The 25,903-nt window shown below is 42.6% G+C and overlaps 1 protein-coding gene and 1 long non-coding RNA gene across 2 annotated transcripts; one reads left to right on the forward strand and one right to left on the reverse strand.

Moving 5' to 3' along the window:
- Positions 1-14,770: 14,770 nt before the first annotated feature.
- LOC119702897 lies at positions 14,771-23,004 on the reverse strand. Its single transcript, XR_005257482.1, has 3 exons — positions 22,209-23,004; positions 15,137-15,230; positions 14,771-14,883 (listed from the first exon to the last, which is right to left on the reverse strand). It is a non-coding gene; the product is annotated as an uncharacterized LOC119702897 (long non-coding RNA).
- LOC119702896 lies at positions 19,999-25,754 on the forward strand. The gene is made up of 3 exons (XM_038141574.1): positions 19,999-21,148; positions 22,104-22,224; positions 24,838-25,754. Exons 1-3 carry the CDS (start codon positions 20,737-20,739, stop codon positions 24,932-24,934), a joined length of 630 nt encoding a protein of 209 aa, XP_037997502.1. The 5' UTR covers positions 19,999-20,736; the 3' UTR covers positions 24,935-25,754.
- The last annotated feature ends 149 nt before the right edge of the window (positions 25,755-25,903 follow it).

Here is a 25,903-nt window from a genome sequence, read left to right on the forward strand (position 1 = left end):
GAGATGCAGCAGCAGGAGCTGTGCTGGTGGGTGTGGAACAGCCTGAACTCCTCTGCAAATGCTGCTAATGAGGGTTTAAAACTGAGGTGGGGGATTTGGGTTTGTCCAGAAAAACATGCAGCTGGTAATGATGTGTAACTTCTCCTTTCTCCACACTTTTCATTAATTCGGGCTAATTCTGAAGAATAGGCTCATGATCTGGATGGTAAAAATTGTTATAATTGGATATTTAACTCCCTTTCCAGAAGCTCTGGGGAGCTGAATGCTCTTGGACAAAAGCAGCAGAAACTTTTTAAAATGTCTGTTGACATTCTCGAAGGCTGATGTCATCATGCAGCTTTTTAAAATAAAAGGTTGATACGTGTGTGTGCCTAAATTAATTAACTCTTCTTTCTGTGTGGCTCTGGGTAGTTAATGATCACCACTTCTATTTGCATGATAGTGCTCAGAACAGATTAGCTCAAATTGCTCCTGTTTCATCTCTAAATAAATGCAGATCATAATACCAAATAAACAGCAGCAGCAGCCAAGCTGACCTTTAAGTATAACATGCAAATGAGCCCAGTACAAATAATGACCCTAAATGAGGAGGAGGGTGTGAGTGTCCCTCTCTGGACAGGCAAATGCTCTCTCAGGGAGTTTCTTGCTTCTGGCTTGTATTGATATTAATTCTAAAAGTCATCCCTCTTGCCCAGACCTGTTTCAGTCCCCAGATCCCCCCAGCACATATCCTGTGACAAGCCCAGGGAGGATGGGTTGATTTAAGCTGTAAATGGAATTTTCAGGTGCCCAGACAAATGTTCCTGTATCCCCCAGACAGGCAGTGAGTGAGCCCAGGGAGCATCTCCTTGGGAGAGGAGCTGCAGGAGGGTGATTACCTATTTACTTTGAGGGCCTCTGGAATTCCATAATTTCCTTCACTTTGTGATCTACTTTTTCCTTTTTTTTTACTCTTCTTTCTTCTCCTTGTATGCTATTGTGGGTTGACCATGTGGCCAGGGGTGATTGGGAGATTCCGAGGGGCGTTTGCCTCACTGATCCTGATTTTTCCTAAAATCCATGGGCATCACTGTGCAGACACCAAGAAATAGCTGTGTTCAAATATGAAGCCAAAATCTGTCTCAAAATCACAACAAAAACTATAATATACACTACAAAATAACCCATTGCAATAAAATTTAAAATTAATCATGTTTTATGGTGACTGAGCTGCTTATGATGCATCTTCCTACATAAATTCTGCATTGGCTGTGAACAAATCAAGTTCAAGCTATGGACTGTCCCTCACCCAGAGCATCAATAATCTGTATTTCATAAAATTCAGAATATGGGAGAGGAAATCTGTAGCAGTAGTTTTAAATCTCTGTAGCCTCCATATTCTCTGTCAAAATCCAACAAGCCTGGCCAGTTGAAACAAAAGTTTATTAGAGAAAACACCCTCACAGTATGGATATAAAAACCTAATTAATTCAAAACAGGCTAATTAGAGATTCAAACTGGGATTTGGTAACCACATCCAGAGCACTAATAAAATTAATTACAAGGCTGTAATCAACATGCTCTGATGACTTGGGTCAAGAGATTATGAAAGAGATTCTGGAATCTCCTTTGAGCATCAGGAAAAGGTGAGAGGGGTCAGGCGATCAGGTTCAGATCAACTGGGCATCAATTAGTGGAGGAGGCCCTCCAAAGCAGAGTCCACTTTTAGAATTTTTTTTTAGAGGTTTAGAAATCTCTAAAAAAATTTAGAGATTTTTAGAGATCTCTAAAGAGATTCCTGCAGTGCCACTGGTGACAGAGGCAGAGCCAAGGTCAGCCTCGGTGTCAGGGGAGCCTATTTACTCTCAGCTTCTTGAAGATGTCTTGAAGATGTCTCCATTTCCATGGATCCATTCCCAAGAGGTTGCACAGAAATGTTCATTATAATTAATTTAAAAAGCAGCTGCCAGGACCATCCCTGCTCATTTCTCCTGCCCCCAAGGTGGCTCATGCTGAGCCCCCTCACTGCTGCCACAGCTGAGTGCTCTGGGCCTGCTGGTTTGAGCTGATCCTGCCAGGCTGGAGCACGTGCAGCTGTAAATTGCTGTAAATCTGGTGCAGACAAAATCAGCATTTCATTCTGGCTGGAATAGATGACCCAGTCCTGGCTTCCACAAAGTGAATTACTGAGGACTGTCTTTAATGATGTGTCTGCAGCCAGCTTGCCCTGTCCACTCCTTCCTTTTCTTTCTTGGGGTGCCCCTAAATGCCTGTGCTAGTCAAGGGACACCACTGTGCCCGCCAGGAAGGATCCTTGTTGCTTCACCATGGATTGCTCTGCAAGATTCAGCAGCCTCAGGAAAAGCCCATGGAGATCCAGGGTGAAGGGAGCAGCAGCAAGAACAGAAAAAAAAACCTTCACAGCTGATGTTCACAGAACAGATGATGCCTCAGGGTTTGGCTTTTCTATTTTTCAGATTCTGTGCTGCTTTAATGTGTGGGTCTGAGCTTCATATCAGGGGATGCTGAGCTCTGCACAGAGCAGGGACACAAAACAATTCCTGCTCCAGCTGGGCACCAAGGACAAATGATCCAAAGCTCAGCCCAGGAGCACAAACAGCGTGGGCTGGAGAGAGAAAAACAAGCAGGGTGGGAGTGCCTGGGCTAAAGCTGGAATGGGACAATGAACTGCAAGGTGCAAATGGAGCAGAGCTGAGCCAAGGGAGAGACCCCGGGAGCGCTCGTGCATTTTGGGACCATTTGGGTTCCTCTTGGGTGAGGCCCTGGCTGGGCTCTTGTGCTGCCCAAGGTGGATCCATGGAGGAGATCCTTTGAATAAATCCCTGCTTTATTCTTTAGCTCTGTCCAGCCTCTGTTCTAGGTCAGCCTTCACAAGGCATCACAGAAACCTGAAGTTTTAACCAGCACATTGCTTCCACTTTGCAGTAGCACAGCTTTTGTTAAAAGTCCGTTCACTCATTTTTAATAAGAGCTGTGAAAATCAATCAGAAAGCTTCAGTCTTTGGACTGGTTCTAGCTTTGGCAGGATTTGCAGGCACTGTAATTTTACATTTTTAAAACTTCATGTCCTTCTCCTGCTCTGAATGGTGATGCTGTGACACGCAGTCCAAAACAGAACCAACACAGAACTGACCTTCTCTCTGAGTGTCAAATCCACACCTTGTGGCTGCTTGGTTCTCACTAAACACAACATCTCAACTTGAGCCATTTTTCTCAGTATTGGTTTGAAGAACGACGAGTTCCAGGTGAAATCTGAGACTTCAAAAGTTTGAGGAAGGGAAATAGGGGAGAAGGTATTTTTGAATCCCACCACAGCTGAAATGCCAGTGTTTGCAATGCCAACCCACACACCTCTTGGCAGCTTTTAGAAATGTTTCAGAAAACAGCTACGAGAAGGTTGCCAACTTAAGAAATTCTGCCTTCCAAAAGCTTAAAAACTTGTTTTTCTGCACTATGCAACTGGACTCTTGGCTGTGGGTTGAAGTCCCTTGGGTGGAAGTAGGTCTCCAACAGCAGAGGGCTCTTTTGGCTCAGCAAATGATGGAACTGTCAGGCCTAGTAGCTGAAACCAGTTGATAAAACAAATTAAAAGCAGAACAGAAATGAGCTGTGAATTTAAACAGCAAAGCTAAACTTTATTGGAACAGGTCAACTGCTGACAGATGTGATAGAGAAGTGAGAATGTCTTTAAAAGTGAATTTTGCTGTAGAAATAACCCAATAAAATACTCCTTCTAGCCAGTATTATGTAGTAGATCAAAATGGATTATCATAACAATCCTTTCCAAATTCACAGCTTCTTATTCCCCTGTGAGAAATGTTAAAAGTTGAGGATTGGGTGATCAATATGATTTTAATTCTTGCATTTTATATGTTGGTATTCTAGAAATTTGTTTTGATGCAAATGCTGTCCACAGAATTTTCACATTTTATCGAGTGATTTTTTTTTTCTCAGTTATGAATTTGTTGCTGATATTTATTGTAGAAAACATTGCTGTATCCATCTATTCTATGGGGAAAATTGTGATTCATGTCTGTGTAATCTGAGTCTGCCAATTAGAGGTTACTTAGCTCAGCATCATGAGTGAATACAGCAAAATTATTTCAGCCTACACATGGGGTCTCTTTGTGGGACATAGGGAATATTTGAATGTAAACTGAACACAGGCAGCTCTTTGAATATCATAAATAAATACCATATGCCAAACCTTTTCACATGCCCCTGTGTAAATTATTGGTTTGTTTGCACTCTGTAACCAGATGTTGTTCTATAAAATATCTCCCATGCTGGGGGCTGTTACTACAGGCTGCAGACAGCAAAAGAAACAGAGTTCTTGCCTTTTTTCCTTCCAGGTACAGCACTTTCTAACATTTTATCTCTTACTCAGACTGGATCTTGTCTTGATTTAGACACCCAGAAAGCAGCAGGTGATACTCATGCAGTGCCCAGTGCTGGCATTTCCATCAGCCTTAACAAGGACTCTTTCTCCTCTTCCTTGGAGGTGATGCCACCTTTTAGCCCCCAGGCACTGGAGGGCTGAGCCTCATGCAGAAACCTGTTCCTTTTCATGGAAAAAAGCCCAGGGAGCAGGGTCCAACTGCACCTCCCTGAAAATGAACAGGTTGTGGAATCACAGAGGGGTTTGCACTGGAAGGAACCTGAATGATTATCTTGTTTTCACCCTCCTTCCACCAGAGCAGGTTGTTCATCCAACCCGAATGTTTCCAGGGATGAGGGAAGATGTTCCAGAGCCTCACCACCTTCACTGTAATTTAACTTCATCCTAATCTAATTTTAATCATTTTATCTCATCTCAATTAACCCTCCTTTTGTTTCCAGGGTTTCCTTCATGAGCAATAAAAGGCTGGGCAGGGGAAAAAAATATAAAAAAGGGCATTTGTGAGTATTTATCTCTCATAACAACTGTGGGCATTTCAGTGCCAGCAGCTTCTCAGAGCTAACTGCTCCTTTTGGAAATAAAAAAGGTGCAGGTCTTCACATACAAAGGGATCTGAGGCAGGATCTTCTTCAAATTTTGAATTCTGCAAAGCTTGAATCCCACTGAGAAATCCTTACGCTTTAAAGGGGAAGTTGCGGGGGAGTTCACAGACTTTGCTGAGGCTCCGAGGGGTGAGAAGGACCCATTGTCCCTCTGGGAGAAAAAGGCAGATCCAGCCACATTTATGAGTCTTGTGACAAAGGAAAGACTCCTTCAGATAATGAATACAGCACCTCACAACAATTTTCTGCTTTGATCTGCTCAGCAGCAGAAAACCTGCGTGCATTGTCACTGCTCACAACCTGTGTGCATCGTTGGCGTTTGGAGAGGTCCGCAGCAATTAGAAGGAAGTGGGAAGAGCTCTTCTGCCACATGAGCTTGGAGTTCACTGAAGTGGCCCTTGCACAATGAGCAGGCCACCAACTGCGGGGAAGCTCCATCAGAAATCAGCATCACAGTGAAAAATTAGCCTGCTAAGGAGCAAGTGCAGTTGGGTTCGACTGAGCAATGTACTGAGAATGTCTCTGAGCATATGGCTCCCCTAAGATCCCCATTTAAAAACAATCTGAGCTGATCGATGGAGGAAATTAAAGGGTACTCTAAGCATTTTCTACAGCTGTCACACAGAAAAATATCTAATCTTCCCCCGTACAGGAATATAGAACTAAAAATTCTGTGAGGCCCCCAGCCCTACCAGCGTGTTTCCCACATAATCAGCAGCAGGGGCAGAAGGCCTGGCTGATGCTTATCCCATAAATGCTGCTTTTAACCACCTCCTGGCTTCACTCGTGGCTGTTGTCATCTGATAGCAGAGTCTGTCTCTGGAAATAAAACCATAATGCATTTCACATCAGCAGTGTGTTACTATTTTTTATTCCTACTAGAGATTTCTCTGAGCCCCTCACGGGTATTTCTGGTTGCAGGTTTGGATGTAGAAGCTGATCAAATCAAAGTTGCTGGTTCAGTAAGGGGAAGTGCTCATCTCCTGAGCACAGGTTTGGTGCTCTGTACCAGGAAATATCCCACCCAAGTTTTTGTCACTGTTGAGTCAGGAACGGATGAATGAACGACACACTCCAGATCTCTTCAGGAGACTAATAATAATTTTATTAGGAACCCATTCCTTTTTATACATTGCTCTGACATAGGTGGGCCTAATTGTTCTGTTAATCAACACAACCCACATGATTGGCTAATTAAAGAGCCACCCTTTGGTAAAACATCTTATTAGAAAACAACTGTTCAAAACACCAGCTGCAAGATTGTTTTAATTCTTTCTTTCAGCCTTCTCAAAACTCCCCAGAACAATTCCTGGGAAAGTTTATCTGACTTTTTCTCTCTCTGACCAGGCTGTCAGTATCCACAATTTTTGCTGCTATTGTCTCCATATTTATGCAGATACCTGGCACCAGGTATTCCCATAGACTTCCACCCCACAGCCACCACAGGGGCCAAGATGTTCAGGCTCCACGGCCACTACAGGTCACCAACATCATAACAGAGCTGGAAAAATCTTTGTAATGTACTCTGGAAAGTTCTTATAGCAAAGGGGACAGTGGCCAGGTGAAGAAATAATCTTTTAGATCACCTCCACATGAATTTTCAGGGGTCATCTGTAGGTATCTGTATCCTGCCTCCTCGTGTTCTCAGCAGAAAACAGAAGAATCATGGAGAGGTAGAGACTGTCGGGCTCTGGTCAGTTTGTCCAAAGTGTGATGGAATATCTTGATGTGGATTTGCAGTTAAGGGAAATGGCTTTGTTCAGCTTCAGATACTGGGGTGAAAACCAAGTCTTGAAATCAAATCTCCCAAATGTTTTCCTAATATTTTTTCCCGTGGCTGAACTGATAATATTTAAGAAAATAACAAAGGACCTCTGGTAGAAACCAGCTGGTAATAAAGGAAATATATAAAATCTTCTACTGAAAGCTCAAGGATGAGCTATTGGTTTGATTCATGACGTGTGGTGCAAGAGGAATCATGGAATACATTCCCTTTGCTCTTGGATTCCTCTGGGAAGCAAACACACCACATGAGCCCAGGTTTAAGGATCTGCCATGCCCCAAAGGTCAGATAACTCTCATTTCTGAGCTGAGCTCAATTCCATATTGCAATATCCAGTTCATCTAGTCTGGAGCTACAGACCTGCCTTGTGCTTCCTAAAACTGGTATTTGTCATTAGTGCAACAGCAAGGCAAGAGTTTTTATGTCTGAAACTCCCAACAAGGCCAACAATTTGATTTGTCCTTTTGCAATGTTTTCTTATCTGTGAGTCAGTACTGAGTCAGTATTTGCTTCTCTGATAATGAGCAGTGAAATCTATTCATCTTTATAAATACAAGGAGGCTGAGTTATTATTTTAGGGAAAATTACTGAACTGCTCCAGAACTAAAGAATGCAGCTTCTTTGCATTTCTGGTGCTGTAAAAGGCTCTTTGCCTTCTACACATCCTCACTTGCAGTGTTTTAATAACAAACAACTTTACTGACAGAGCAGGGGCACAGAAACCCCACACCAACCCCTTGCTGAGCAGCAGCCATAGCAGTGATATCTTTTAATAAGTTTAGCATTAAAATTCAGTGAATCTCAGCCCACGTGGCTGAGGCAGCTGGATATTATCAAATGTGAGGTGTCAGAAGATAAAGATGATTGACAAGAACTGTAACAACCACTGGTAAAACCTGTAAACTCTTCAGTGGTAGTTTGATGCCCTAACTTTAATGGGAATTGGCAGTAAAATGTGATGTTCCATAGCAAAATGTAAGTTTTGCAAAGAAAAGGAAATGAAGCAGTACTTTTAAAAAGCAATACATAATTTAAAGCCTAGAAGAGATGCCTTCTAATGAGAAACTTCACATTTGTTCTGCTTAACAAAGTGAAGATTGAGAGCCTCTTGTTTGCTCTGAAAACATCTTTGCAAGTTGCAGAGATAATCAAGTTATCTCTGATCTCATTTGCATTTTGAAAGGGGAGAAGTGATCTTACTGGGCTCTTCAGCTGTCAAGTTCATGGAAAAACATGCAGAGCCCTTCTGCAGAGCCTGATGCAGTTAATGACTGTGAGAAATGTACATATAAAACCTCCCCAGAGCTGAGGAAGCACAAGCATTTCAGAACACTTGCACTGATGCCTTTCATTCCTTTTCTATTGCCATCCCACCACTTTCTCCACTCAGTGCCTCTCCTTCACGCAGCCCATCTCCTTCTCTGCCTTTCCCACCTGGCTGTGTTTCTCTGTCCAAAGGCACAGTAATTCTGAGGATGTACCAGGATGATTTTACCAAGCATCTCTGGGAGTTTCATGGTTCTGGACTGCGGTGTAAAAGAGCACAGTGCTTCATATCCCACTCAATGTTGGGATTTTGTTTTTTGGTTTTGTTTGGTTTTTTTTTTTTTTTTTCAGAAGTCAATAGAACCCTTTCTTCTTGATCTGGAAAATGTGTTGCACTGCTTCTCAATCCCAGCTTGTCCAAACATTGTCCCTGCTACTATATATTGATCAGAGCTGGTATCCTGATCTCCTGACGGCAATCGGGGAAAAGGTGAATCTGAAGTGAACTACAGTATGAATGTAAACAGCATTTTTTCCATCAAGGTGCTTCTTTTCTGGCTTGTGCAAATGATAAAACTGCGTATGTGCTATAATTGATTGTAAGTGGAGCTGACTTGAACCATTCATGCTGTCTGAGTGATTAAAATTCTCCAGATGGATCCTCAAAATGCAAAGGTCATATAATTAGTCTCCCTCTAAGTGAGAAATTCTTTCTTCAGGGTCTATCTGCAAAATGGAGTGGAGTTCATAACATGGGTGTCTCTGCAGAGTTCAGTTCAGTATCCTCATGCTGTAGTACTTCCCAGGTGAGGAGAAAGGTCCCAATTTAAAATACATTTTATATTTAACAGTGAGTGTCATATGAGCAGCAAGAACCTTTATTATGAAGTTGTTAAATAACAAGCTTAACTTTTTATTCCGTGTTCTTAATCTCAATTTTGCCTACTCCTTTAGTCTGCATGAACTACAGATGCATTTGCTACAAGAAAATATGAATTTAGAAAGATGACAGATTTTTCTTTTCTGTATTGTAAGTACAATACAGAAATAGAATTTAGAAATTTATTTAGAAATAAACAGTTGCTAAATTATTGAGACAATCTCGATTGTATTGTTAATTGATTAATTAAATTATTTTGGAAACATAGAAAAGTCATTGTCCCTTCTGCTCTGTTTTTCCAAAAGCTTAATTTAGATTAAATCACCAGATGCTGCAAATCAGAGTAAATCTAAACCATGAGTTTTATCTTGTATTTTCTGCCACATTTTGCCTCTGATATATGCATAGATGGTTGAAGTTTTTCTCATACATAAGACAGGTACATACACTCTAAAGCAGAACTTGAGTGCAGCTTTTCTAATAAAATGCTTTATTTCCATTCAGACCAGAAGGATAATTTTAGTCAATGTTTTCTGAGTCGCAGAAATATTTAACTGACAAAATTTTCATTTTAAAATAGAAATAAGTCTGTGCCAGTCAATGAATAGTAAAATCCAAAGGAGTTTTCCTGCAAGCTGGAGGTTTTCCCTCAACCTAATTTCTTGTTTCATTGACCTGTGGGACAGTTTAAACACAGCTAAAGGAAAAGTGTGAGCCTGCCAAAGGGGATGCCAGGAGACAATCCATGATGGGAATACAGAACTGTGTGTGCTCAGAAAGAATTCCTGGTCCCAACTGGCCAATCCAGGGAAATGGGGACATTTGCAGCAAATCTTTGATCCTCACTCATCCTTCCCTTAAGCTGTCCCTTTTTCAGGAGTGCCAGGACAGGAACAGGATGCTCTTCCCTCAGTAACGAGCAAGCAGCCCCTCCAGGTGCCCCACGGATCAGCAGCTCCTCTCCCCCAGATGCAGAACTGCAGAGTTTCCCAGACTCCAGCTGTCCCACGGCTGATTTCCCAATTCCACAGGCAGACACAAATTATACCTCCTGTGCCAGAGCTGCTCCTTCAGGCTCAGGAATGACCTGCCTCCTCTATGACTTGGAAAGAAGGATTTGCTTTTTCCCCATGCACAATTTTGCCCACACACCTCTCTGCTCAGCCCTGGGAAGCAGCTAAATATTTTTTTCAGCCAGTTGTCTGCACTAAATAAGCCCTCTGCTGCCTGTGAAACCTGCTGATAAATTTCAATCAATACTGAGCCTGGAGTCTGCACTCCTCACTGGGAGCACATTTTTCATGTGGCAGGCACATTGCTGGAGCTCCAGAGGCTGAATCCATCTGGGGAATCATTTTTTAAAGGCAAACATTCTGGGTCATTATAAACTGCACTAATCCCCCTTGTTGAAATTTGCATTTCTAAACCATGATGCATTTGTCCTGTCACATGTTGTGGCATTCAACCAGGAGGTTAATTCATTGATTGACTTACTCCTTCTCCTCAGCATGCTTTGCTACTAATCTTCCATACAAATGGGGTTAGGGAATATAATTTAGATTTACCAGCAGAAACAAAGCATCCAACAGCCCTGCTAGGATGAAAAGCTTTGGGAGTTCAGGGGATAAGAAGAAAACAGTGAGGCTGAAGGAAAAATCAAATTAACACTAAAACCCTCATGCTGAAAATGGTGGCAATTAGAAGGAGCAAACTGGGGAAAGGAAATTCTCTGCTTCCAGCAGGCAGGGCTGGGCACAAAGGCAGAGGGGATGGAGAAAACAGCAGTGTCCCTTGTGAGTCGTAATTGCTTTTTTGTCAGGGTCAGGATTAAATGTGTAAGATGGTATTTCTTGTTGGGACTCAGATGTTTATTAGTTCTTATCCATGTTACAGTCTCACAAACCATGAGTTCCACAGCACTTCACTCCAACAAACTAAAAATGGAGCCCCATCTCTCTCTCTCTACAAGGCCCTTTAAGGATAAACTGTCCAATTAAGAAATGACACCTCAATTATTTTTACTTTTAACCCAATAACCAACCACCCATGGCCTGCAATGAGGACTTTTTATCCAGTTGCACAAAACCATCCAAACCCATGGAGAAGAAGGTGAAGAAGAAGGACCAACCTTCACCCTAAAACCTCCATCTTACTTTATATATATTCTAAACCCTTAAACTCTAAGTTTTCCACCCTGTGATATTACACACTTCTATTAAACTTCTATTGACTTCTATCCAAACTGCACACCTACAATCCCAGTTCTACCATTCAATTTTTGAAGCCTTCTCCACGGCCTCAGGTCAGTGCAGAGTTCTCTTGGGGGTCAGTGCCTGGCAGCACAGAAAGTCTGAAATTCTCAGCAGCCAGGGTTCCAACAGTCCCTCACACCTTGTAATGGGTGTTCATGAGCCCCCTTCTTGTGAGGTCTGAAATGGGGGCCCAGTGGCCAGGCTAAGGGTTCCCCTGACCCCAAATATGTCTGTGGTGGCTTGAAGACCCCCAAAGGATGCTGGCATGACCCCCAAAGTGGCTGTCGCCGCTGAGCCATGTCATGGCAGCTGCACTACCATGGCTGTGATGGGCAGAAATCTGGTCCAGTTGATTTAAAGCACCCAAAATATAGAAACCAAAAGAAATAAATTATATAATCCCATTTGTTGTTCTGAACACCTTCCAGCAAAACTCCTCAGCTGAGAGATCTTGCTTCCTGGGAAAAAAAAAACAAACAACAAACAAACAAACAAACAAACCCCCAAAAAACACGAACTGGGCTTGTTTCTAGCTCAGATTCTCAGCCCACCTCCCATCCTGCCCTGGCATGGAGCAGTGCTGCCCCTGCAGACTGAGAACCAGCACCTCTGCACAGCAATCCCTCATGCTGCTGTTACAGTTTCAGAGCAATTTCTGCCCTGAAGGTAAATCCTGTCAGTCTGTCTGTCAGCCAAGCCACGTGGAAATAAATGCTGATTATTAAAAGTATCATGAGCTCACCAGTTTGGGGACTCAGCAGGCTCCAGGGACTCTCTGGGATCAGTCAGTGTGAAAGAAAATAGCAATTTTTGTCTAAGTGGCACAGGTTTTGAAATGTGCGGGGAAAAGTTCTTTATATCCATGGTCAACCTTGTGCTGCTCTGGTCACCACTATCAGCCAGCGGTGCCATGGAATGCCAGGAAATGCCAGGAAATGCCATGGAATGCCAGGAAATGCCAGGAAATGCCATGGAATGCCATGGAATGCCAGGAAATGCCTCTCCCATGCCAAGGGATTGAGGTGCTGCTCTGAGACCTGATGATTTCCCCACGTGCACCCAGAGGAATTCCCAGACTTTTGGCTTGTTCCTTTTTGTCCCCCTGAGTGTCACAAAGGTGCAGAATAAAAGCAAGCAGGTTGTCCCCCAACTTGTCCCAGCACAGGAGCTTTGTGGAGGTGACACTGATGGAGGAGGGGGCTCTGCTGTGTGCTGACATGGTTGGGTTGAAAGATGCTTTGCTGTGGTTTAGGAGGAATGCTGAGATCTTGCTGAAGCTTGTGTGGGAATGTGGGAATTATATAGAATTATATAATCTATATTATTATATAGAATTATATAATCACAGAGGGGTTTGGGTTGGAAAGTACCTTAAATCTCATTTAGTTTCAACCCCTTCCATGGGCAGGGACACCTTCCACTATCCCAGGTTCCTCCAAGCCCTGTCCAGCCTCACCTTGGACACTTCCAGGGATCCAGGGGCAGCCACAGCTTCTCTGGGCCAGGGTCTCCCCACCCTCACAGGGAGGAATTCCTTCCCAATATCCCATCCATCCCTGCCCTCTGGCAGTAGGAAGCCATTCCCTGTGTCCTGTCACTCCAGCTCCCTGTCCAAAGTCCCTCTCCAGCTCTTTTGCAGCCCCTTTTGGTGCTGGAAGTAGCTCAGGGTCTGAATTAAAGAATAAAGGTTAGGCAAATTATTTTACCCTGTCTGCCTCTGTTTTCTTCTCTCTCCCATCCTCTTGTTAAAATGCTTTAATTACAGAAGTCAGGAGGTCTTTCCACAAATGAGGGGGAAATGGATCAACCTCAGGTTCAGAAATGAGGGGAGGAATCGCAGCTGCCTTTTCAGAGAGCTGTGTTTGAACTGCAATCTCCTGCTTTCCCTGGCAGTGAAAATCCCCTCAGCAGATGGTGGCAAAGACCTCTGCTGAAAAAGGCTCAGTGAGATGCTCCCTTCAATCTCTCTGCAGAACATTCAGACTTTTATGCAAAAAAACCCAACCAAAATGAGCGTGCTTTGAAACTGCTGAATGCAAATCCTCACCAACTTCAGCTTTTACCCAGGGGAAAAACTTTTCCTTTCAGTCTGGTCATTGTTCTTTAGCCTGAAAGACTCGTCATCTGAATTATTTTTTTTTTTATTCAGAAACATCAAAATCAAGTTCTCTTTGCCTGTCTGTACCTTATATTCTTATATAAATTCTTTACTGGAATGATAAGCTGACAGAACTGTCTTGGGACAAAGCCCATGCAGTCCACAAGCAGAGCTGCCTTTACAGACTTTGAGCAAATTGCAAAAGAGAGAAAAAAACTAAAAAATTTAATGGCAACACCCATTTTTAATAAAAAAAAAATCCATTGAATAAGAGATTATTCACATGATTCCACTTTCAGAGTGGATCAAAAGCATATTTAAAAATTACAGAATTTGGATAAAATTGTCAAAGGCTGATGTTCACTGGCTTTATATATCACTTTAAAAAAAAAATCTGTCGAAAATTACTATGGAACAAAATTTTCCTCTGAGTTTAAGGAGACTGTAATTCAGGAAGTTATCAGAGATTGACTCACAAAGTCCCCTTCCCTGAAAAATGTTTTTCCATATTTGGCTGCTTTTCACTCTTTGTCTGATTTCAGTCTCACAAAACCAAGAACACAAAGTTGAGGGATGTTGTCTGGGACTTGGACAAGAAAAATAGATGTGAGAGTGTTTTTTGATCCGCTCCAGTTAAAAAAGAAATGGATTGTTCTCTATTTTTTTAATTAATGCGTCTGAACAATTTCGACTTTTTGGGACAACACCAAGCCAGAAGTATTCAAAATGTTCCCAATATCCAACAGGGTAATTCAAGTTGGGGTGTCCTATTTACTGTTCTCTTGGAGGAGCTGGAACTTTCTGGCTGCTTTGACTTTTCTTTACCCTCCCCACTGAGCAGTAAAGGATGAGTCTGAAATGAGTCTGGCAGATCCCAACCAGGATGGGAACAAAAATATGTGGAGGAGGGAGCATTTAAAGGCAAAGATATCACAATTGACCAGGAAAATGTCACCAGTACATTAATGGCAGAGGTTTTTTCAATGGAATAGGGTGCCCAGAGAAGCTGTGGCTGCCCTGGATCCCTGGCAGTGCCCAAGGCCAGGTTGGATGGGGCTTGGAGCAGCCTGGGACAGTGGAAGGTGCCCCTGCCCATGGCACTGGATGGGATTTAAGGTCCCTTCCAACCCAAACCATTCTGTAATTCCCATGTTTTGTCTTCAGTCAGCTGCTGAGTGTGATGAACAAGTCCCTTCTCATGGGTCTTCAAGGAGCACCACGATGCTCCTCTTTGTGTGGGAATATCCCTGAATTCAACCTCTCTTGGTGTGGCTACAAAAACACAGAGAATCAATAACACCCCCAGAACACACTCAAGAGGATAAACAGTAATTAAACTTTCTTTTCTTGAAGCTCCCTGTTCATATTTTAGAAGGTAAATCCATGGTGGCTCCATCGCACAATATGTCCAAGGAAGGCAGAGATTTTTTATGTTAGAAAATGTATTTTGCTTACCCTGGTATTCTCAGGGTAAGGATTACCCTGGATCTGTTTGTTGTACTTTCTGCTCGACAGGCTGGTCTCTGGTGGCTTCCTGAGGAGTATGTTTTGTGAAATAAAAAGCTTTTTCTTTAAACAAACTGTGGCATGGCTTTTCATCCAGCTGACAAAACAAAACACAGAACATTTTCAGCAGTGTGTGGGAGTGGGCTTGGGGGGCTTCTGTTTACATGCAAGAATTACTTGAGGCAATGAATCAAATTGCTGACAACTTGTGTTGTCAGGACCCTACCATTTCTTTTTCTTTGTGTAATAATATTTACTCTCAAAGGACCTCCAACTACAGCCTCGAAATGTCAGTATAACAGATAAATTTCACTTACAAGAAACAACAGACACTTCCGTTTTCCCCTTACCATGAGGCTGTGGTTTCTGCTTCAGATTACTTTCCTTAGTTCTCCCACTACATTCATTTTTCTCCAGCAACTTCCATAAGGTTATTCTTCATATCTATCAGCATAAAAAATGCACATTCTGAGACTGAAATATTATTAAAAAGCTTTTGCAAATCTCAAACCCGGCTCATTTATTTTATTTCAATAAGAATAGATTTTTCTGAATTTGCTACCATTTCTTGGTAATAACCCATGGTACATTAATAAAATATGATTTGTTGCTTTGCAGTCAGTGTAGGCTTTCCAGAGGTTATCCCAGTAACAAAAAGCACATCCAGATATGTTCTTTAAGTGAAGTAAAGAAAAAACGAAGAAGTTCAGCCCAGCAGAGAGGTTTCAGTGGCATTCCTCAATCTGTACAGGTTTGAATCCTGGTTGGTTCCCCTAAAAAAAGGAGCCACAGCCTTCCCCAGTTTGACCCCTGCACCCTCTGAGGTGCCCAGCAGAAGATGCTGCTGTGGAGAACAAGCCCATGGTGTGACACAGCATCCTGTGGTGTTACAGTGCTGCAGTCAGTGACATATGTGCCATTGATTTCATCTGGGTTTTCATCAAAAAAGAAGTAAAATTAGTCCAATTTTCTGACTGGAAAATAAAAAAATTAAGATGGTTAACCTTAAACACCAATAAAAAAGCTCATTATAAGGTGCCATGGTGAGTCCAGGCAATCTAAGCAAAGTCATTATGATGCAACCAAGGAAACATATTCAGTTTTTTAAATGGTAGAACCTGTGTTGTTGTTATTGCAATTATTGTTATCCCTGAAGGAAAGAGGGAACAAAAAGTAGAAAAGATCCTACTGTATTTTTAATGTTCTCATGAGTCCTGAGTCACAGGTTTTTCTTCTCAGGTTAGAGCTTTAATAAGAGGATAATTTCCAAGTTGGCTGCATGTCAGGAGTATAATCCTTATCCTGCTTTTTAGAGCAATTAACACTTGGAAGGTTGTGATTATGTTATGTGCTATTCCACAGTAACTACTGCAGGAATTCCCAAAGAAAATATCCTCAAAACCCCACTGTTCTGTTTAACTAACTCATGTTCTATTTAACTAACTTGGAGTGAAACCATGGACTCAAAACTCAGGCTGTGGTTGCGGTTCTGGTCCTGGACAGTTGAAACTTCAAGTACTTTATTTGCAGTTATTTTTGCAGTTATTTTTGATTTTGTGGTGATTTAAAAAAACAATTTCTCAGTTAGGAGGTCTCAGTCTGTAGCACTGTCAGGCATGAGGCAGAGTGGGGTCAGGCCTTGAAAGTGTTTTTCATTAGAATAGAGATTTCAGCTCAGATTTTAGTTTTAATTTTCTTTTTTTTTTTTTTTCTAAAAAATGTATATCAAAAAGTCACATATTGCTTGGGTAACACCTTGGAAATCAGTGGAACTAATCCTATATTCAACAGCAACACGAACCCATGTTTCTGTGCTTGTTTCCAGCTGTAAAATGTCAGCTCTGCAAAGAGAGTAGATCCACAGACCATTTTGTAGAGGGTTTTGACAGTTCAAGCATGAAGCAGAGCAAGGAGACAGGAGATTTCAGGAGGATGTGCTCAAATGTTGATTTCTTCCTTTTTTTTTTTAATATGTGTACTCTTTCTTTAATTTTTAAACCTAACGTCAACATTTCTAATGACTTTATTCCTTTTACTCTTCATGTAAGCCAAAGTTTAGAGAAGTATATGGCATTTTGTATAGAAAATATATGGAAATGTATATTCTGAGATTATATTTACAGTACAAACCCCAAAATAAGTATGATATAACTGATTATGGGAATTTGTGTTAAAGGGGAGGAGAAGTGGCAACAAAAGGTTGGGAAAAGCAAAGAAGAGTTGGAGGAAATAAGAAGAGAAGGGCAGGAACACAATGAGCTCTGTAATATTCTTAGGATATGGGAACATGCCCAAGGCTGGATCTCCAGCTGGCACAAATCTGTGGCTGTACCTTGGCGTCTGCTCCTCAATGCCAAGGTAGATGACTGAGGATTTACATGATTCCACTTTCAGAGTGGATCAAAAGTATGTTTAAAAATTGCAAAATTTGGATAAAATTGTCAAAGGCTGATGTTCACTGGCTTTATATATCACTTAAAAAAAAACCTGTAGAAAATTACTATGGAACAAAATTTTCCTCTGAGTTTAAGACTGTAATTGGTAGACAGGTAGATAACTCAGGATTTCCCTCCCAGACTCAGCACATCCCTCACCAGCTCCACCACCCTCCAGGAGATTGCCTTGAGGGACTGGGAAGGAGCAGTGATAAAAATTAAAGTTTGGGGTTCCATGGATTGAAGCCCCCTGGCCAATGCTCCTCTCTGAGGAGCTGTAAAGTCACTTGACTTGTGTATTTGTCCCATTTTCCCCACGAATGGTGTCCAACTCAACACGATGGCACCTGGAATTGTGACAGTGTCTCTCTGTACATTTCACTTCACCCATACAATCACTGTTTTACAAAATTCATGCCTGTTTTCTTCCAAGCTGTCTGTGTCAGCCTCTTTCTGCTTCCTTGAATTTAGCAAAAGTAAAGAGTAACTTTTCTTGGAGTAATGAACCAAAATAATATCAGATTTTATAAAGACAGTTCCAGTCCTGCCATCCAGAAAATGACAGCTTTATGTAACTGGGCAAGGGCTGGCTTTTGAGTAGAAACCATAATAAATGCATTAAATAAAACCATGTGGTGCTAATTGATTCAAGGCCTGCTCTATTTTCCTGTGTTGGCACTTCCTCCTCCTTTAGCTCAGCATAGATTTGGTATTTCCTGAGAGTCTCAGGTGTTAGAACAGAAAAGGCATTTTTTATTTAAATGGTGTTTGTCATGGTAAAAGCACAGAAATGTGTTGGTTTAGGGTCAAAGCCTGAGCAGAATCTTGTGAAAACAGATGAATGCAAATGCTTGGCTTTGAGGAACTCGACCTGAGTAACCAAATCACCTGCAGCAATAATGGGGTAAATAACGAGGCAATAATGAGGCCAATCCATGGGGTTGGTTCATGCCTGGGCTTCCAGTGTTTGCCTTGACCTGGCAGAGGGCTGGAGAGCAATCAGCCAGGCTCCAGGAGACACCCAGCTCTGCCAGCAGCCAGCCCGGAGAACAGCCTGTGCCAGCCATGGGAGGTTTTATTACAGCTCACCTGGTAATGAATATTTTCTTTAGGGTTCCTTCAGCTGAACTTATTTAATGTATAAGAGTCTCAACTTTCTTTTAAAAAGAGGTTCATTTCTAGCCTATGTGGCTGGAAAGGCAAACATGAAAATTAAGTAGGAAACAGGGAAATGCAAGTTTCATAAAAAGCATTAATGTTTTATTTTAACTAATCTCATATTCCATGGGTTTGGACTTTGTATTTTTCAATGCATGGCATTAGCAGCAGTTCATGTGTTTTATACAATATTTTTTTCATTTAATTAAACCAGAATTATCTGAAAGTATAGAATTTCTTATGTGACCAAATTTTTTTAGAGATCTTTTGCCTTGTAGACACACTGTGGTCCAAGAATTAAGAACCTTGTGCAGGAGTGCTCAGTAAAACTGACATTTTTGAATACTGTACAGAATGAATATCCTGTGGATGCTTTGGCTGAATCCCATCCTCTGTAGAATGATACAGAGCTCAGCCCATGTCAGACTAGAGCTGGTGAAGAACGAGAAAAGGACAGAGGAGAACCCCGGCAGGCAGGAGCTGATTCTTTGTCCTCCACACAGGCCTGGAGGTGTTGCCCTCTCTGATGGGCCACAGCTGACTCAGCTGCACTGGGGTGGTATCAGCTGTATCCCCTTAGAAGGTGTCAAAGGCTCCTGAAGTGTCTGATCCACAACCTTCCATCATCCAGTTGAATCTGCCTGCCCCAGGGGAGGTACCTGGCTGTTCCCATTTAACCTGAGTGATTAAGATGGTCCTGGGGCTTTCTGCCCCCTGCATCTTTGGGATTTCTCCCACCCACCCCACAGATCCAGACTGCAAAAAGCCAGTTTGGCTTTGACCAACTCTCATCAAAATTGCAACAAGTCTCATCACAAGGCTTACAGGTGGTGAGATCTTTCTGTTCCCATCCCTTCCTTCTTCTACATTTTCTCAAGTGATGTTTTTATGCTTTTATATTGTCATAAACCTATGGATAACAACAATGCAAACAGCTCCATACCTGTTTTCCTGCACAACCCAATTTTTCTACGCTAAGCTTTCCATGTGTATATTTACAAACACTGATTGCTCAGTGTCATTTCACTCTAATCCACCCCAAGGGCTCTATTAACAGCAGCCTGGGTTATTCTTGTCTTCTGGGGTGGGGTAACCACCCTGCAGTTGATAATTCCTCTCTACCAGTCTGTGGTAGCCCAACAAGCAGCACTGCAGGGCCATGAGAAACAGAGGATTCTGAATAATTTCAAGGATATTTGGGAAGGATGGAAAAATATGCACAGGAATAAATGCAGTGTTTGAGGCACCCTAGAGTACTTTAGCAGCCCAAATCTCTCTTTTCTTAAAAGCTTGTAATTTTCTTAAAAGTTTGTAATTTTGGAAAATTACTTTTTTTAAATGGAATCACAGAATGGTTTGGGTTGTGAGGGACAGCAAAGCTCATGTTGTTCCAACCCCCTTGCATGGGCAGGCAAACCACCCACTAGATCAGGTGCTCAGGACCCCATCCAACCTGGCCTGGGACACTTCCAGGGATGGGGCATTGTATAACTGGACTTTCTGTATAGATAGACTGAAGAAAACCTCACAACAAACAGTAATTTTTACCTATTGCTCTTGTAAAGAAACAATCTGTTATTTTCACTAGGGAAGTGGATGATGAGCACAAAGAGATCAAACTTTCTTTTACATTATTATAACCAATTAGAATCTTCTCTTTATTATATGAGAGCTTCATCCTGGCAATTAAAAAGAGCCCCAGAACAGCAAGCATTTCTTTCACTAACTTTATTAAATAAGAAGCTAGAAAAGACTACTTGGGTCATCAACTCCCATCCCAGGAAATGCAAGGTTGCCATATAAATGGATGCTCAGTTTAGGAGGGTCCCTAAAACCCCATCTGAGGTGACCTATCCTCCACACCCTGCACCCTTATCCCAGAAACACAATCAGGAGCTCAGCTCAAAGGTCACACTTGTGAAGGACCCCAGGGGGAAAGGAGGAGTGATGTAGGAAATTCCCAGTTACTTTTATTTCCTGCAAGAGCAACAGTATTGCTGTTGGATAAACTCCCAAATGTGTATATAAATGTCCATACATTTTGAGTAAGTGCTTGACTTTTTTTTTCTTTTTTAATCTACTTTTCATTTTTCCTCTGAACCAGCAATTTGTGTTATACCAGTCTTTTCTTATTTATGCATCTGGAAAGGCCTTGTTGATGAAACACCAAGATCCCAAGGCTGTATAAAATTTTGATGAGACATTTTCTTCCAGGGATGAGAAGATTGGGGTGAAATGTTCAAAGTGCCTCTTTCACTAGAACTAGGCCACTCCAGCCTTCTGACTCACACAGCCAAGACAGCAGCCCACGCTTGGAGCTTGGATTTGCTGGTCAGAGCAAATTCCTGGTGTGAGGAATGCTCCTCCAGCAGTGGCCAAGCTCCTTCCCAGCCTCCAGCTGGTTCCCAGCAGGTGTGTTGGATGCACTTCTGTTTGCCCAGGACCTGCTGAGCTGTGACCTGCCCTGGGTGGAACAAACACTGGAGAAAACAGCTGGGACTGGCTGCTCCTGCAAAGCAGGAGTTGGGGAGAAGAAAGGAAATGTCTTTTCACCAAAAGAAGCACTCAGAGGAGGCCCAGTGCTTTGGAGAACTTGTGTTGTGCTCTCCATGGGTGACTTTGGCATTGTCCCACCCTTTCCAGCTGTCCCACATTCCCTGCAGTGCACACCTGGAGGGATGGATGTCCCTGCTGCTGAGAATGTGGTGGCACCATCTCCTGTCCAACATGAGGCTTGTGACACCCAGGCTTCTGCTCTGCTGTGCAAGGGTGAGTTTCATTTCATTTCATTTTCATGATGGAGCCAGGGAAAGCAATTCTTTTCCCAAATATATTCAATAAAATACAAAAACAAAATTGTAGATGCTGGGAATTGCTGCTGCTGCCCCTTACAGTCATATTCAAATTGACTTTAAACACGTAAAATGGTTTCTAAACTGCAATGAACAGCACTGCATGTACATTTTGGGCATCTGCATTTCCTATTGTGACTCACCTAGAGATGCTTTTCTTGGATAATATTCTCAGGGCTTTGCATGTCAATGTGTGAGTTTCCTTATCCTTAACCTGGAGTAACTTTGAGGGATTGTAGTTCAGGGGAAAAAAAGATATTTATACTTCAATATTCTTCCTGATGGGTTTTTAAATTCATGTGTTACACGGGCAGTGTCCCTGATCATGGTGGGGGATTGGAACTTTGTGGTTTTTGGGGTCCCTTCCACTTTGTGATTCTGTGATTCCATGAAAAAAACTTTGGCATTAGCAAGTGTTTGCATCTCCCTGACCTGCAAACCTGAGCCCTTTGTGCTGCATCTGCTTATTAAACCTGGCCTGGTGTGGAAATGCTTCAAGGACAACCAGGAACCAGCCCAGCTTATTCTGGGAAACGGGTTCAATGGCAAAGCAGAAAATCTGCAGCATGTGTGTGGAAATTGGGTGCTCCAGGGAATAGCAGGATAAATATGTTAGGAAACCCAGGCCTGGATGGGGCTAAATAACAATGTGCATTTTTAACAATGTGCATGTTTCAAAGTATAGAAAATATTTGTATAAGAAAAAAAATTCAATATTTTCTTGGTTCTTGGACTTAATGACAACCAGTTTTTGGCTCCCACAAAGCTTTGTGAACAGCTCCATGTACCAAAACAATCTCAGGATATTGTTCAAGCTCCTTATTCTAATCAGTTACATTCCACATATCCCCTTTTGCCTTGTCCTTTTAAAGCAACCAGAAAGCAAACACTGGGCTGGTTTCTTGAAGCAGGGGAATTTCTCCCCATGCCTGGATGCAAACCTGACCAATCTCTCCACTGCCCTTCAGTCTTCTCACCTGGAGCCACGTGTGGGTAGGTTGGATTGCCTAAGTTACCTTCTTTATTTTTTTTTCCAGTTTATCTCATGAGACAAGGAACTTTTGGTGCTGTTTTACTCCCAGTTTAGGTGTAAAGCCAATCCAGCATGGCTGGTTTGCCTCCTGAGGCTTGCCAGCTTTGAGAGGAAGGCAAAGTGAGCCCAGGGCTGTTGTCAGAGGCTTCCTTGAGGTTTGAGGAGGACATGGGGATGGCAAGGTCCTTAAGGCCTTCTGAAGTCCAAGGAAGCAGGGGATAACTGCAAGATCATCCTTTCCTTCAGGTTTGGTCTTTGGACCCATGAGCTGGGTCTATTGTCTGTGGGAAAATCCTTGATGCAGCAATCCTGGAAGTAAAAAAAATACAGAAGACATGAAAAATTAAGAAAATGTGTGGATCTTAACAAAAGAAGTCATTGGATCAGTAACAGATTTTTGAGCACCCACGGGTGAAGGCCCTTAAAGATTTGCAGTTTAAAATGTCTGAGATACCTGCCAAGCCAGCAGTGGACAGTGAGCAAACATCTCTTGTTAGCTGGTTCTCTCTGCAGCTGAAGGATCAGATCACTCTGGAGCCTCAGTTTCTCTAGAATGAATCAGCCCACCCTCACCAGGGCTGCACCTGGAGCCTTTCACCCCTCTCTGCCCTGAGTTCTTCAGCTCTCCTGCACATCAACTCTTCACTATAAGTGTTAAAATTCCCAATTTGCTGGCTCTGGCAGCTGTTAACTTCAGCAAACCCTGCCTCCTGCAGTGCTGGCCACCTACAGCTCCTGCCTCCTGAGGTTTTATCATGCTCACAACCATTCACTTCTGCTCATCCAAGTGCTTTGAACCTCCCGGCTTCAGAAGCTCAGGAGTTTGATTTCTTGCTGAATTGTTCTGTTTCAAAGCTCCTGCTGTGCTGCCTTTGCCCCCCAGCCTGTAATTCCAGAGCAAGAGGTACCTACTAGGGTGTTCATTAGGAAATATTCACTTCTGTACAGAAGAAAGGGAAACTATTGAGAGCAGCCCAATGAAAATTTATAAATTCATCTCTTCTCAAATGCAGCAGCACAAAAGCTCAGGCATGGTTAGAATGATAGGACTGCTCTGCAGCACCACCTGCTGAAGTGAAATCTTTTTTAATCCAGTTTTAGGAAGGCACATATTAACCATTGGGATAGGCCAGGCTTCCTGCTCATTTGGCTTTGGACTGGGAACAAATGTTCCAGGATTCACCCTGGGCTGTATGACACAGCACTGCCAAGGACTGACTCACATTTGCCAGTTTGGTAGGTGTTATTTAAATTTTCTTTTCAGTCCAAGAAACTTTTTTCATGGATTAATAGTACTACTAAAGCAAAAAATGCTCCAGCAGTGCTTGGTTTGGTAGTATCACTGTGAGGCACCAGAGCACTGAGGAAATGCTGTTAATGATTCCATGAATACTGAGCTGAGTGTGCCACTGTCCCAGGAGGAATTTTCAGTGGGGATCAGTTGTTCATGGGTCCTTTTCCTGATACAGGAATATCTGGAAATATTCTGATATCCTGATATATATCCTAATACAGAATAACTGAATATATCCCACTGAAATGATAAACTCAGAGGAGCTGGGCTTATGTTTGCCACTCCCAGCAAGGAATTGAGATTTTTATTTGGCACCTTCAAAATGGCACTGAGGTTTGAGGAGGGGTTTGCATTCAGCAGTGGATCAGAGTGAGTTTAGGTTCCCCCAGTTCTGGTTGGCTCATGCAGGAGAAAGAAGTGGGATTATGATGCCAGTGGCTCTGTGTGAGGAGCATCAATGCCGTGAGGAGGGATTTGATGACCTTAAAGGTTTTTTCCAACACAAACAATTCCATGATTCTATACTGTGTGTAAATTACACTGCTGAGTGTGTTTCAGCCCTTCTAACTCTCCCAGCTCTGTTTTGCGTAAGTTATGAGTTATATTGTGTTATGTTATGTGAGTGTTTATGTTCCTAGCATAAGAACCAATTTCTCTCCACCACTTGCTGCAATTCTGGTGAAATCTTTGGGGGTTTTGCCCACCAGACACACACTAGCAGGCATGTCCCTCCTTTTCCCTCTTTTTCCACCTTCCAAGTGTCCTGTGGTGCAAGACCAGGAGCTGTCTCTGGCTGTGGCACTGGATTTCCAGCTGCAGCTGAATTTCCAGCTATGCCCTGCCCTCTCGTGGTGTGCTGCTGGCTCAGTCATGCTTATTTCTTGCTGTTCTTACATCACTGGAAAATAAAAAAAATTGCCTGGTGATGCTTTAGAGCTGCAGCTGGAGGGCTGGGCTGGCAAAGTGCTGCACCTCACCTGCCTCTGTCAGCAGCAGCACACCCCAGCACTTGAAATCAATGAGTTTTCCCCAGACAGAGCCCAAAAGAAAAGCCATGTTGTATTTTTGCCACCTGTTGTACATCCTGCTCTTTCATGGCTCCTCTCATCTAAAGCCTGCACTCAGGGACAGATGATACCTGAGCCATCTCTAATGCCAACCCTTTCCTTCTTAGCCAGAAATGCAGCTCTTAGCCTCTCCTTCAGACTCTTAATCCAGCCAAGCACCTCTTGTTCTTTTTCCAGACCTTCCCCTCCATAATTGTTCTGTTCCCTTTCAGTGTTTGCTCCTTCCCAAGCTTAAATGGAGCATTTGAGTCTTGCACGAGCCAGGCAGAGGAAGTGAGGAACCTACATTTCTATGGATCCCATCCCTGATGCTGAATTTAAACCTCTCAGTGCAATAAACAACAAAAGCAAAGTCTGAAGTGAGCTCAGCTGATGCCTTTTCAGTTGGGCCAACAACTTTCCCAGGTGATATGATTATTTTCCTTTCCTAAGCCTTTTCAGATGGTAAAAACATTTCCACCTTTTCATCTCGCAGCCACACATCCCTTTATGCTTATTTCTCTGTTCTTTCTTCTGGTTTTATTGGCTGCCTTGCTTGGCTTTACTTTGTTTGTATTTTTGTGTCACCAGTTTGTTCTCAGCATTCCAGGATTTCACTAGACATAGCTGCAGGATTTCTTTCTTATTTTTTTTTCCATTTCTCCATTCCTTTCTGTAGCTGTTTTGCCACAGCCCTGTAGGAGTGCCCAGCTCGTATTGATGGACAGAAGTTTCCATTGCTTTCTATCTCTAATTTCAACACTCTAGAGGAGGAAATAATGTGTGTCAACCCAATTAACCACCCAGACAGTCCAGCAGCAGCCCCAAATCTTTGGTCTCTGAGACACCTAATGTGTCCAATAATCAGGATGATCTGGTTTTAGCTTCTTTAAAAGCTAAACTACAAGTTATTTGCAATTCATCTATGGCTTAGGCCTCTGTAGCTTAAATTAAATGAAGTTTTGGGAGCTGCTCTGTGGCTGTCCATCTACTGCAATGTTCTGAGTAGCAGCAGAGCCTTTTCCTTTCCTCATTCCTCTTCATTAATAGAGAAAGAAATCATTTTCTAATTGTGTGGGATATTCCCAGACTGAGGAAAGAACTGGAAATCTGCCCCACTTTCCTCAAGGAAGGTGTCCTGTGCAGCTGCCCGGCTGTCCAGTGTCACACAGCAACTGCTCCTTCAGAGACTAAACTGCAATTTTCAACCCCTTCAGTGGTATTTTTAGCATTTTTTCAGTAGATCTTTCACCCCTGCCAGCCCAGCTGAGGCACCATCACATCAACTCCTGCTGGAAG

The sequence above is a fragment of the Motacilla alba genome, chromosome 6 (assembly GCF_015832195.1).
Source record: "Motacilla alba alba isolate MOTALB_02 chromosome 6, Motacilla_alba_V1.0_pri, whole genome shotgun sequence".
NCBI classification, from domain to species: Eukaryota; Metazoa; Chordata; class Aves; order Passeriformes; family Motacillidae; genus Motacilla; species Motacilla alba.

Excerpts from the sequence above, each read along its gene's own strand:
- LOC119702896 (XM_038141574.1), top strand. The coding sequence starts at position 20,737 with ATGCTCCTCCAGCAGTGGCCAAGCTCCTTCCCAGCCTCCAGCTGGTTC. Across the intron at positions 21,149-22,103 it reads TTCTGCTCTGCTGTGCAAGG|CAACCAGAAAGCAAACACTG; the intron begins GTGAGTTTCATT and ends GTCCTTTTAAAG. Across the intron at positions 22,225-24,837 it reads TCACCTGGAGCCACGTGTGG|TGTTTGCTCCTTCCCAAGCT; the intron begins GTAGGTTGGATT and ends GTTCCCTTTCAG.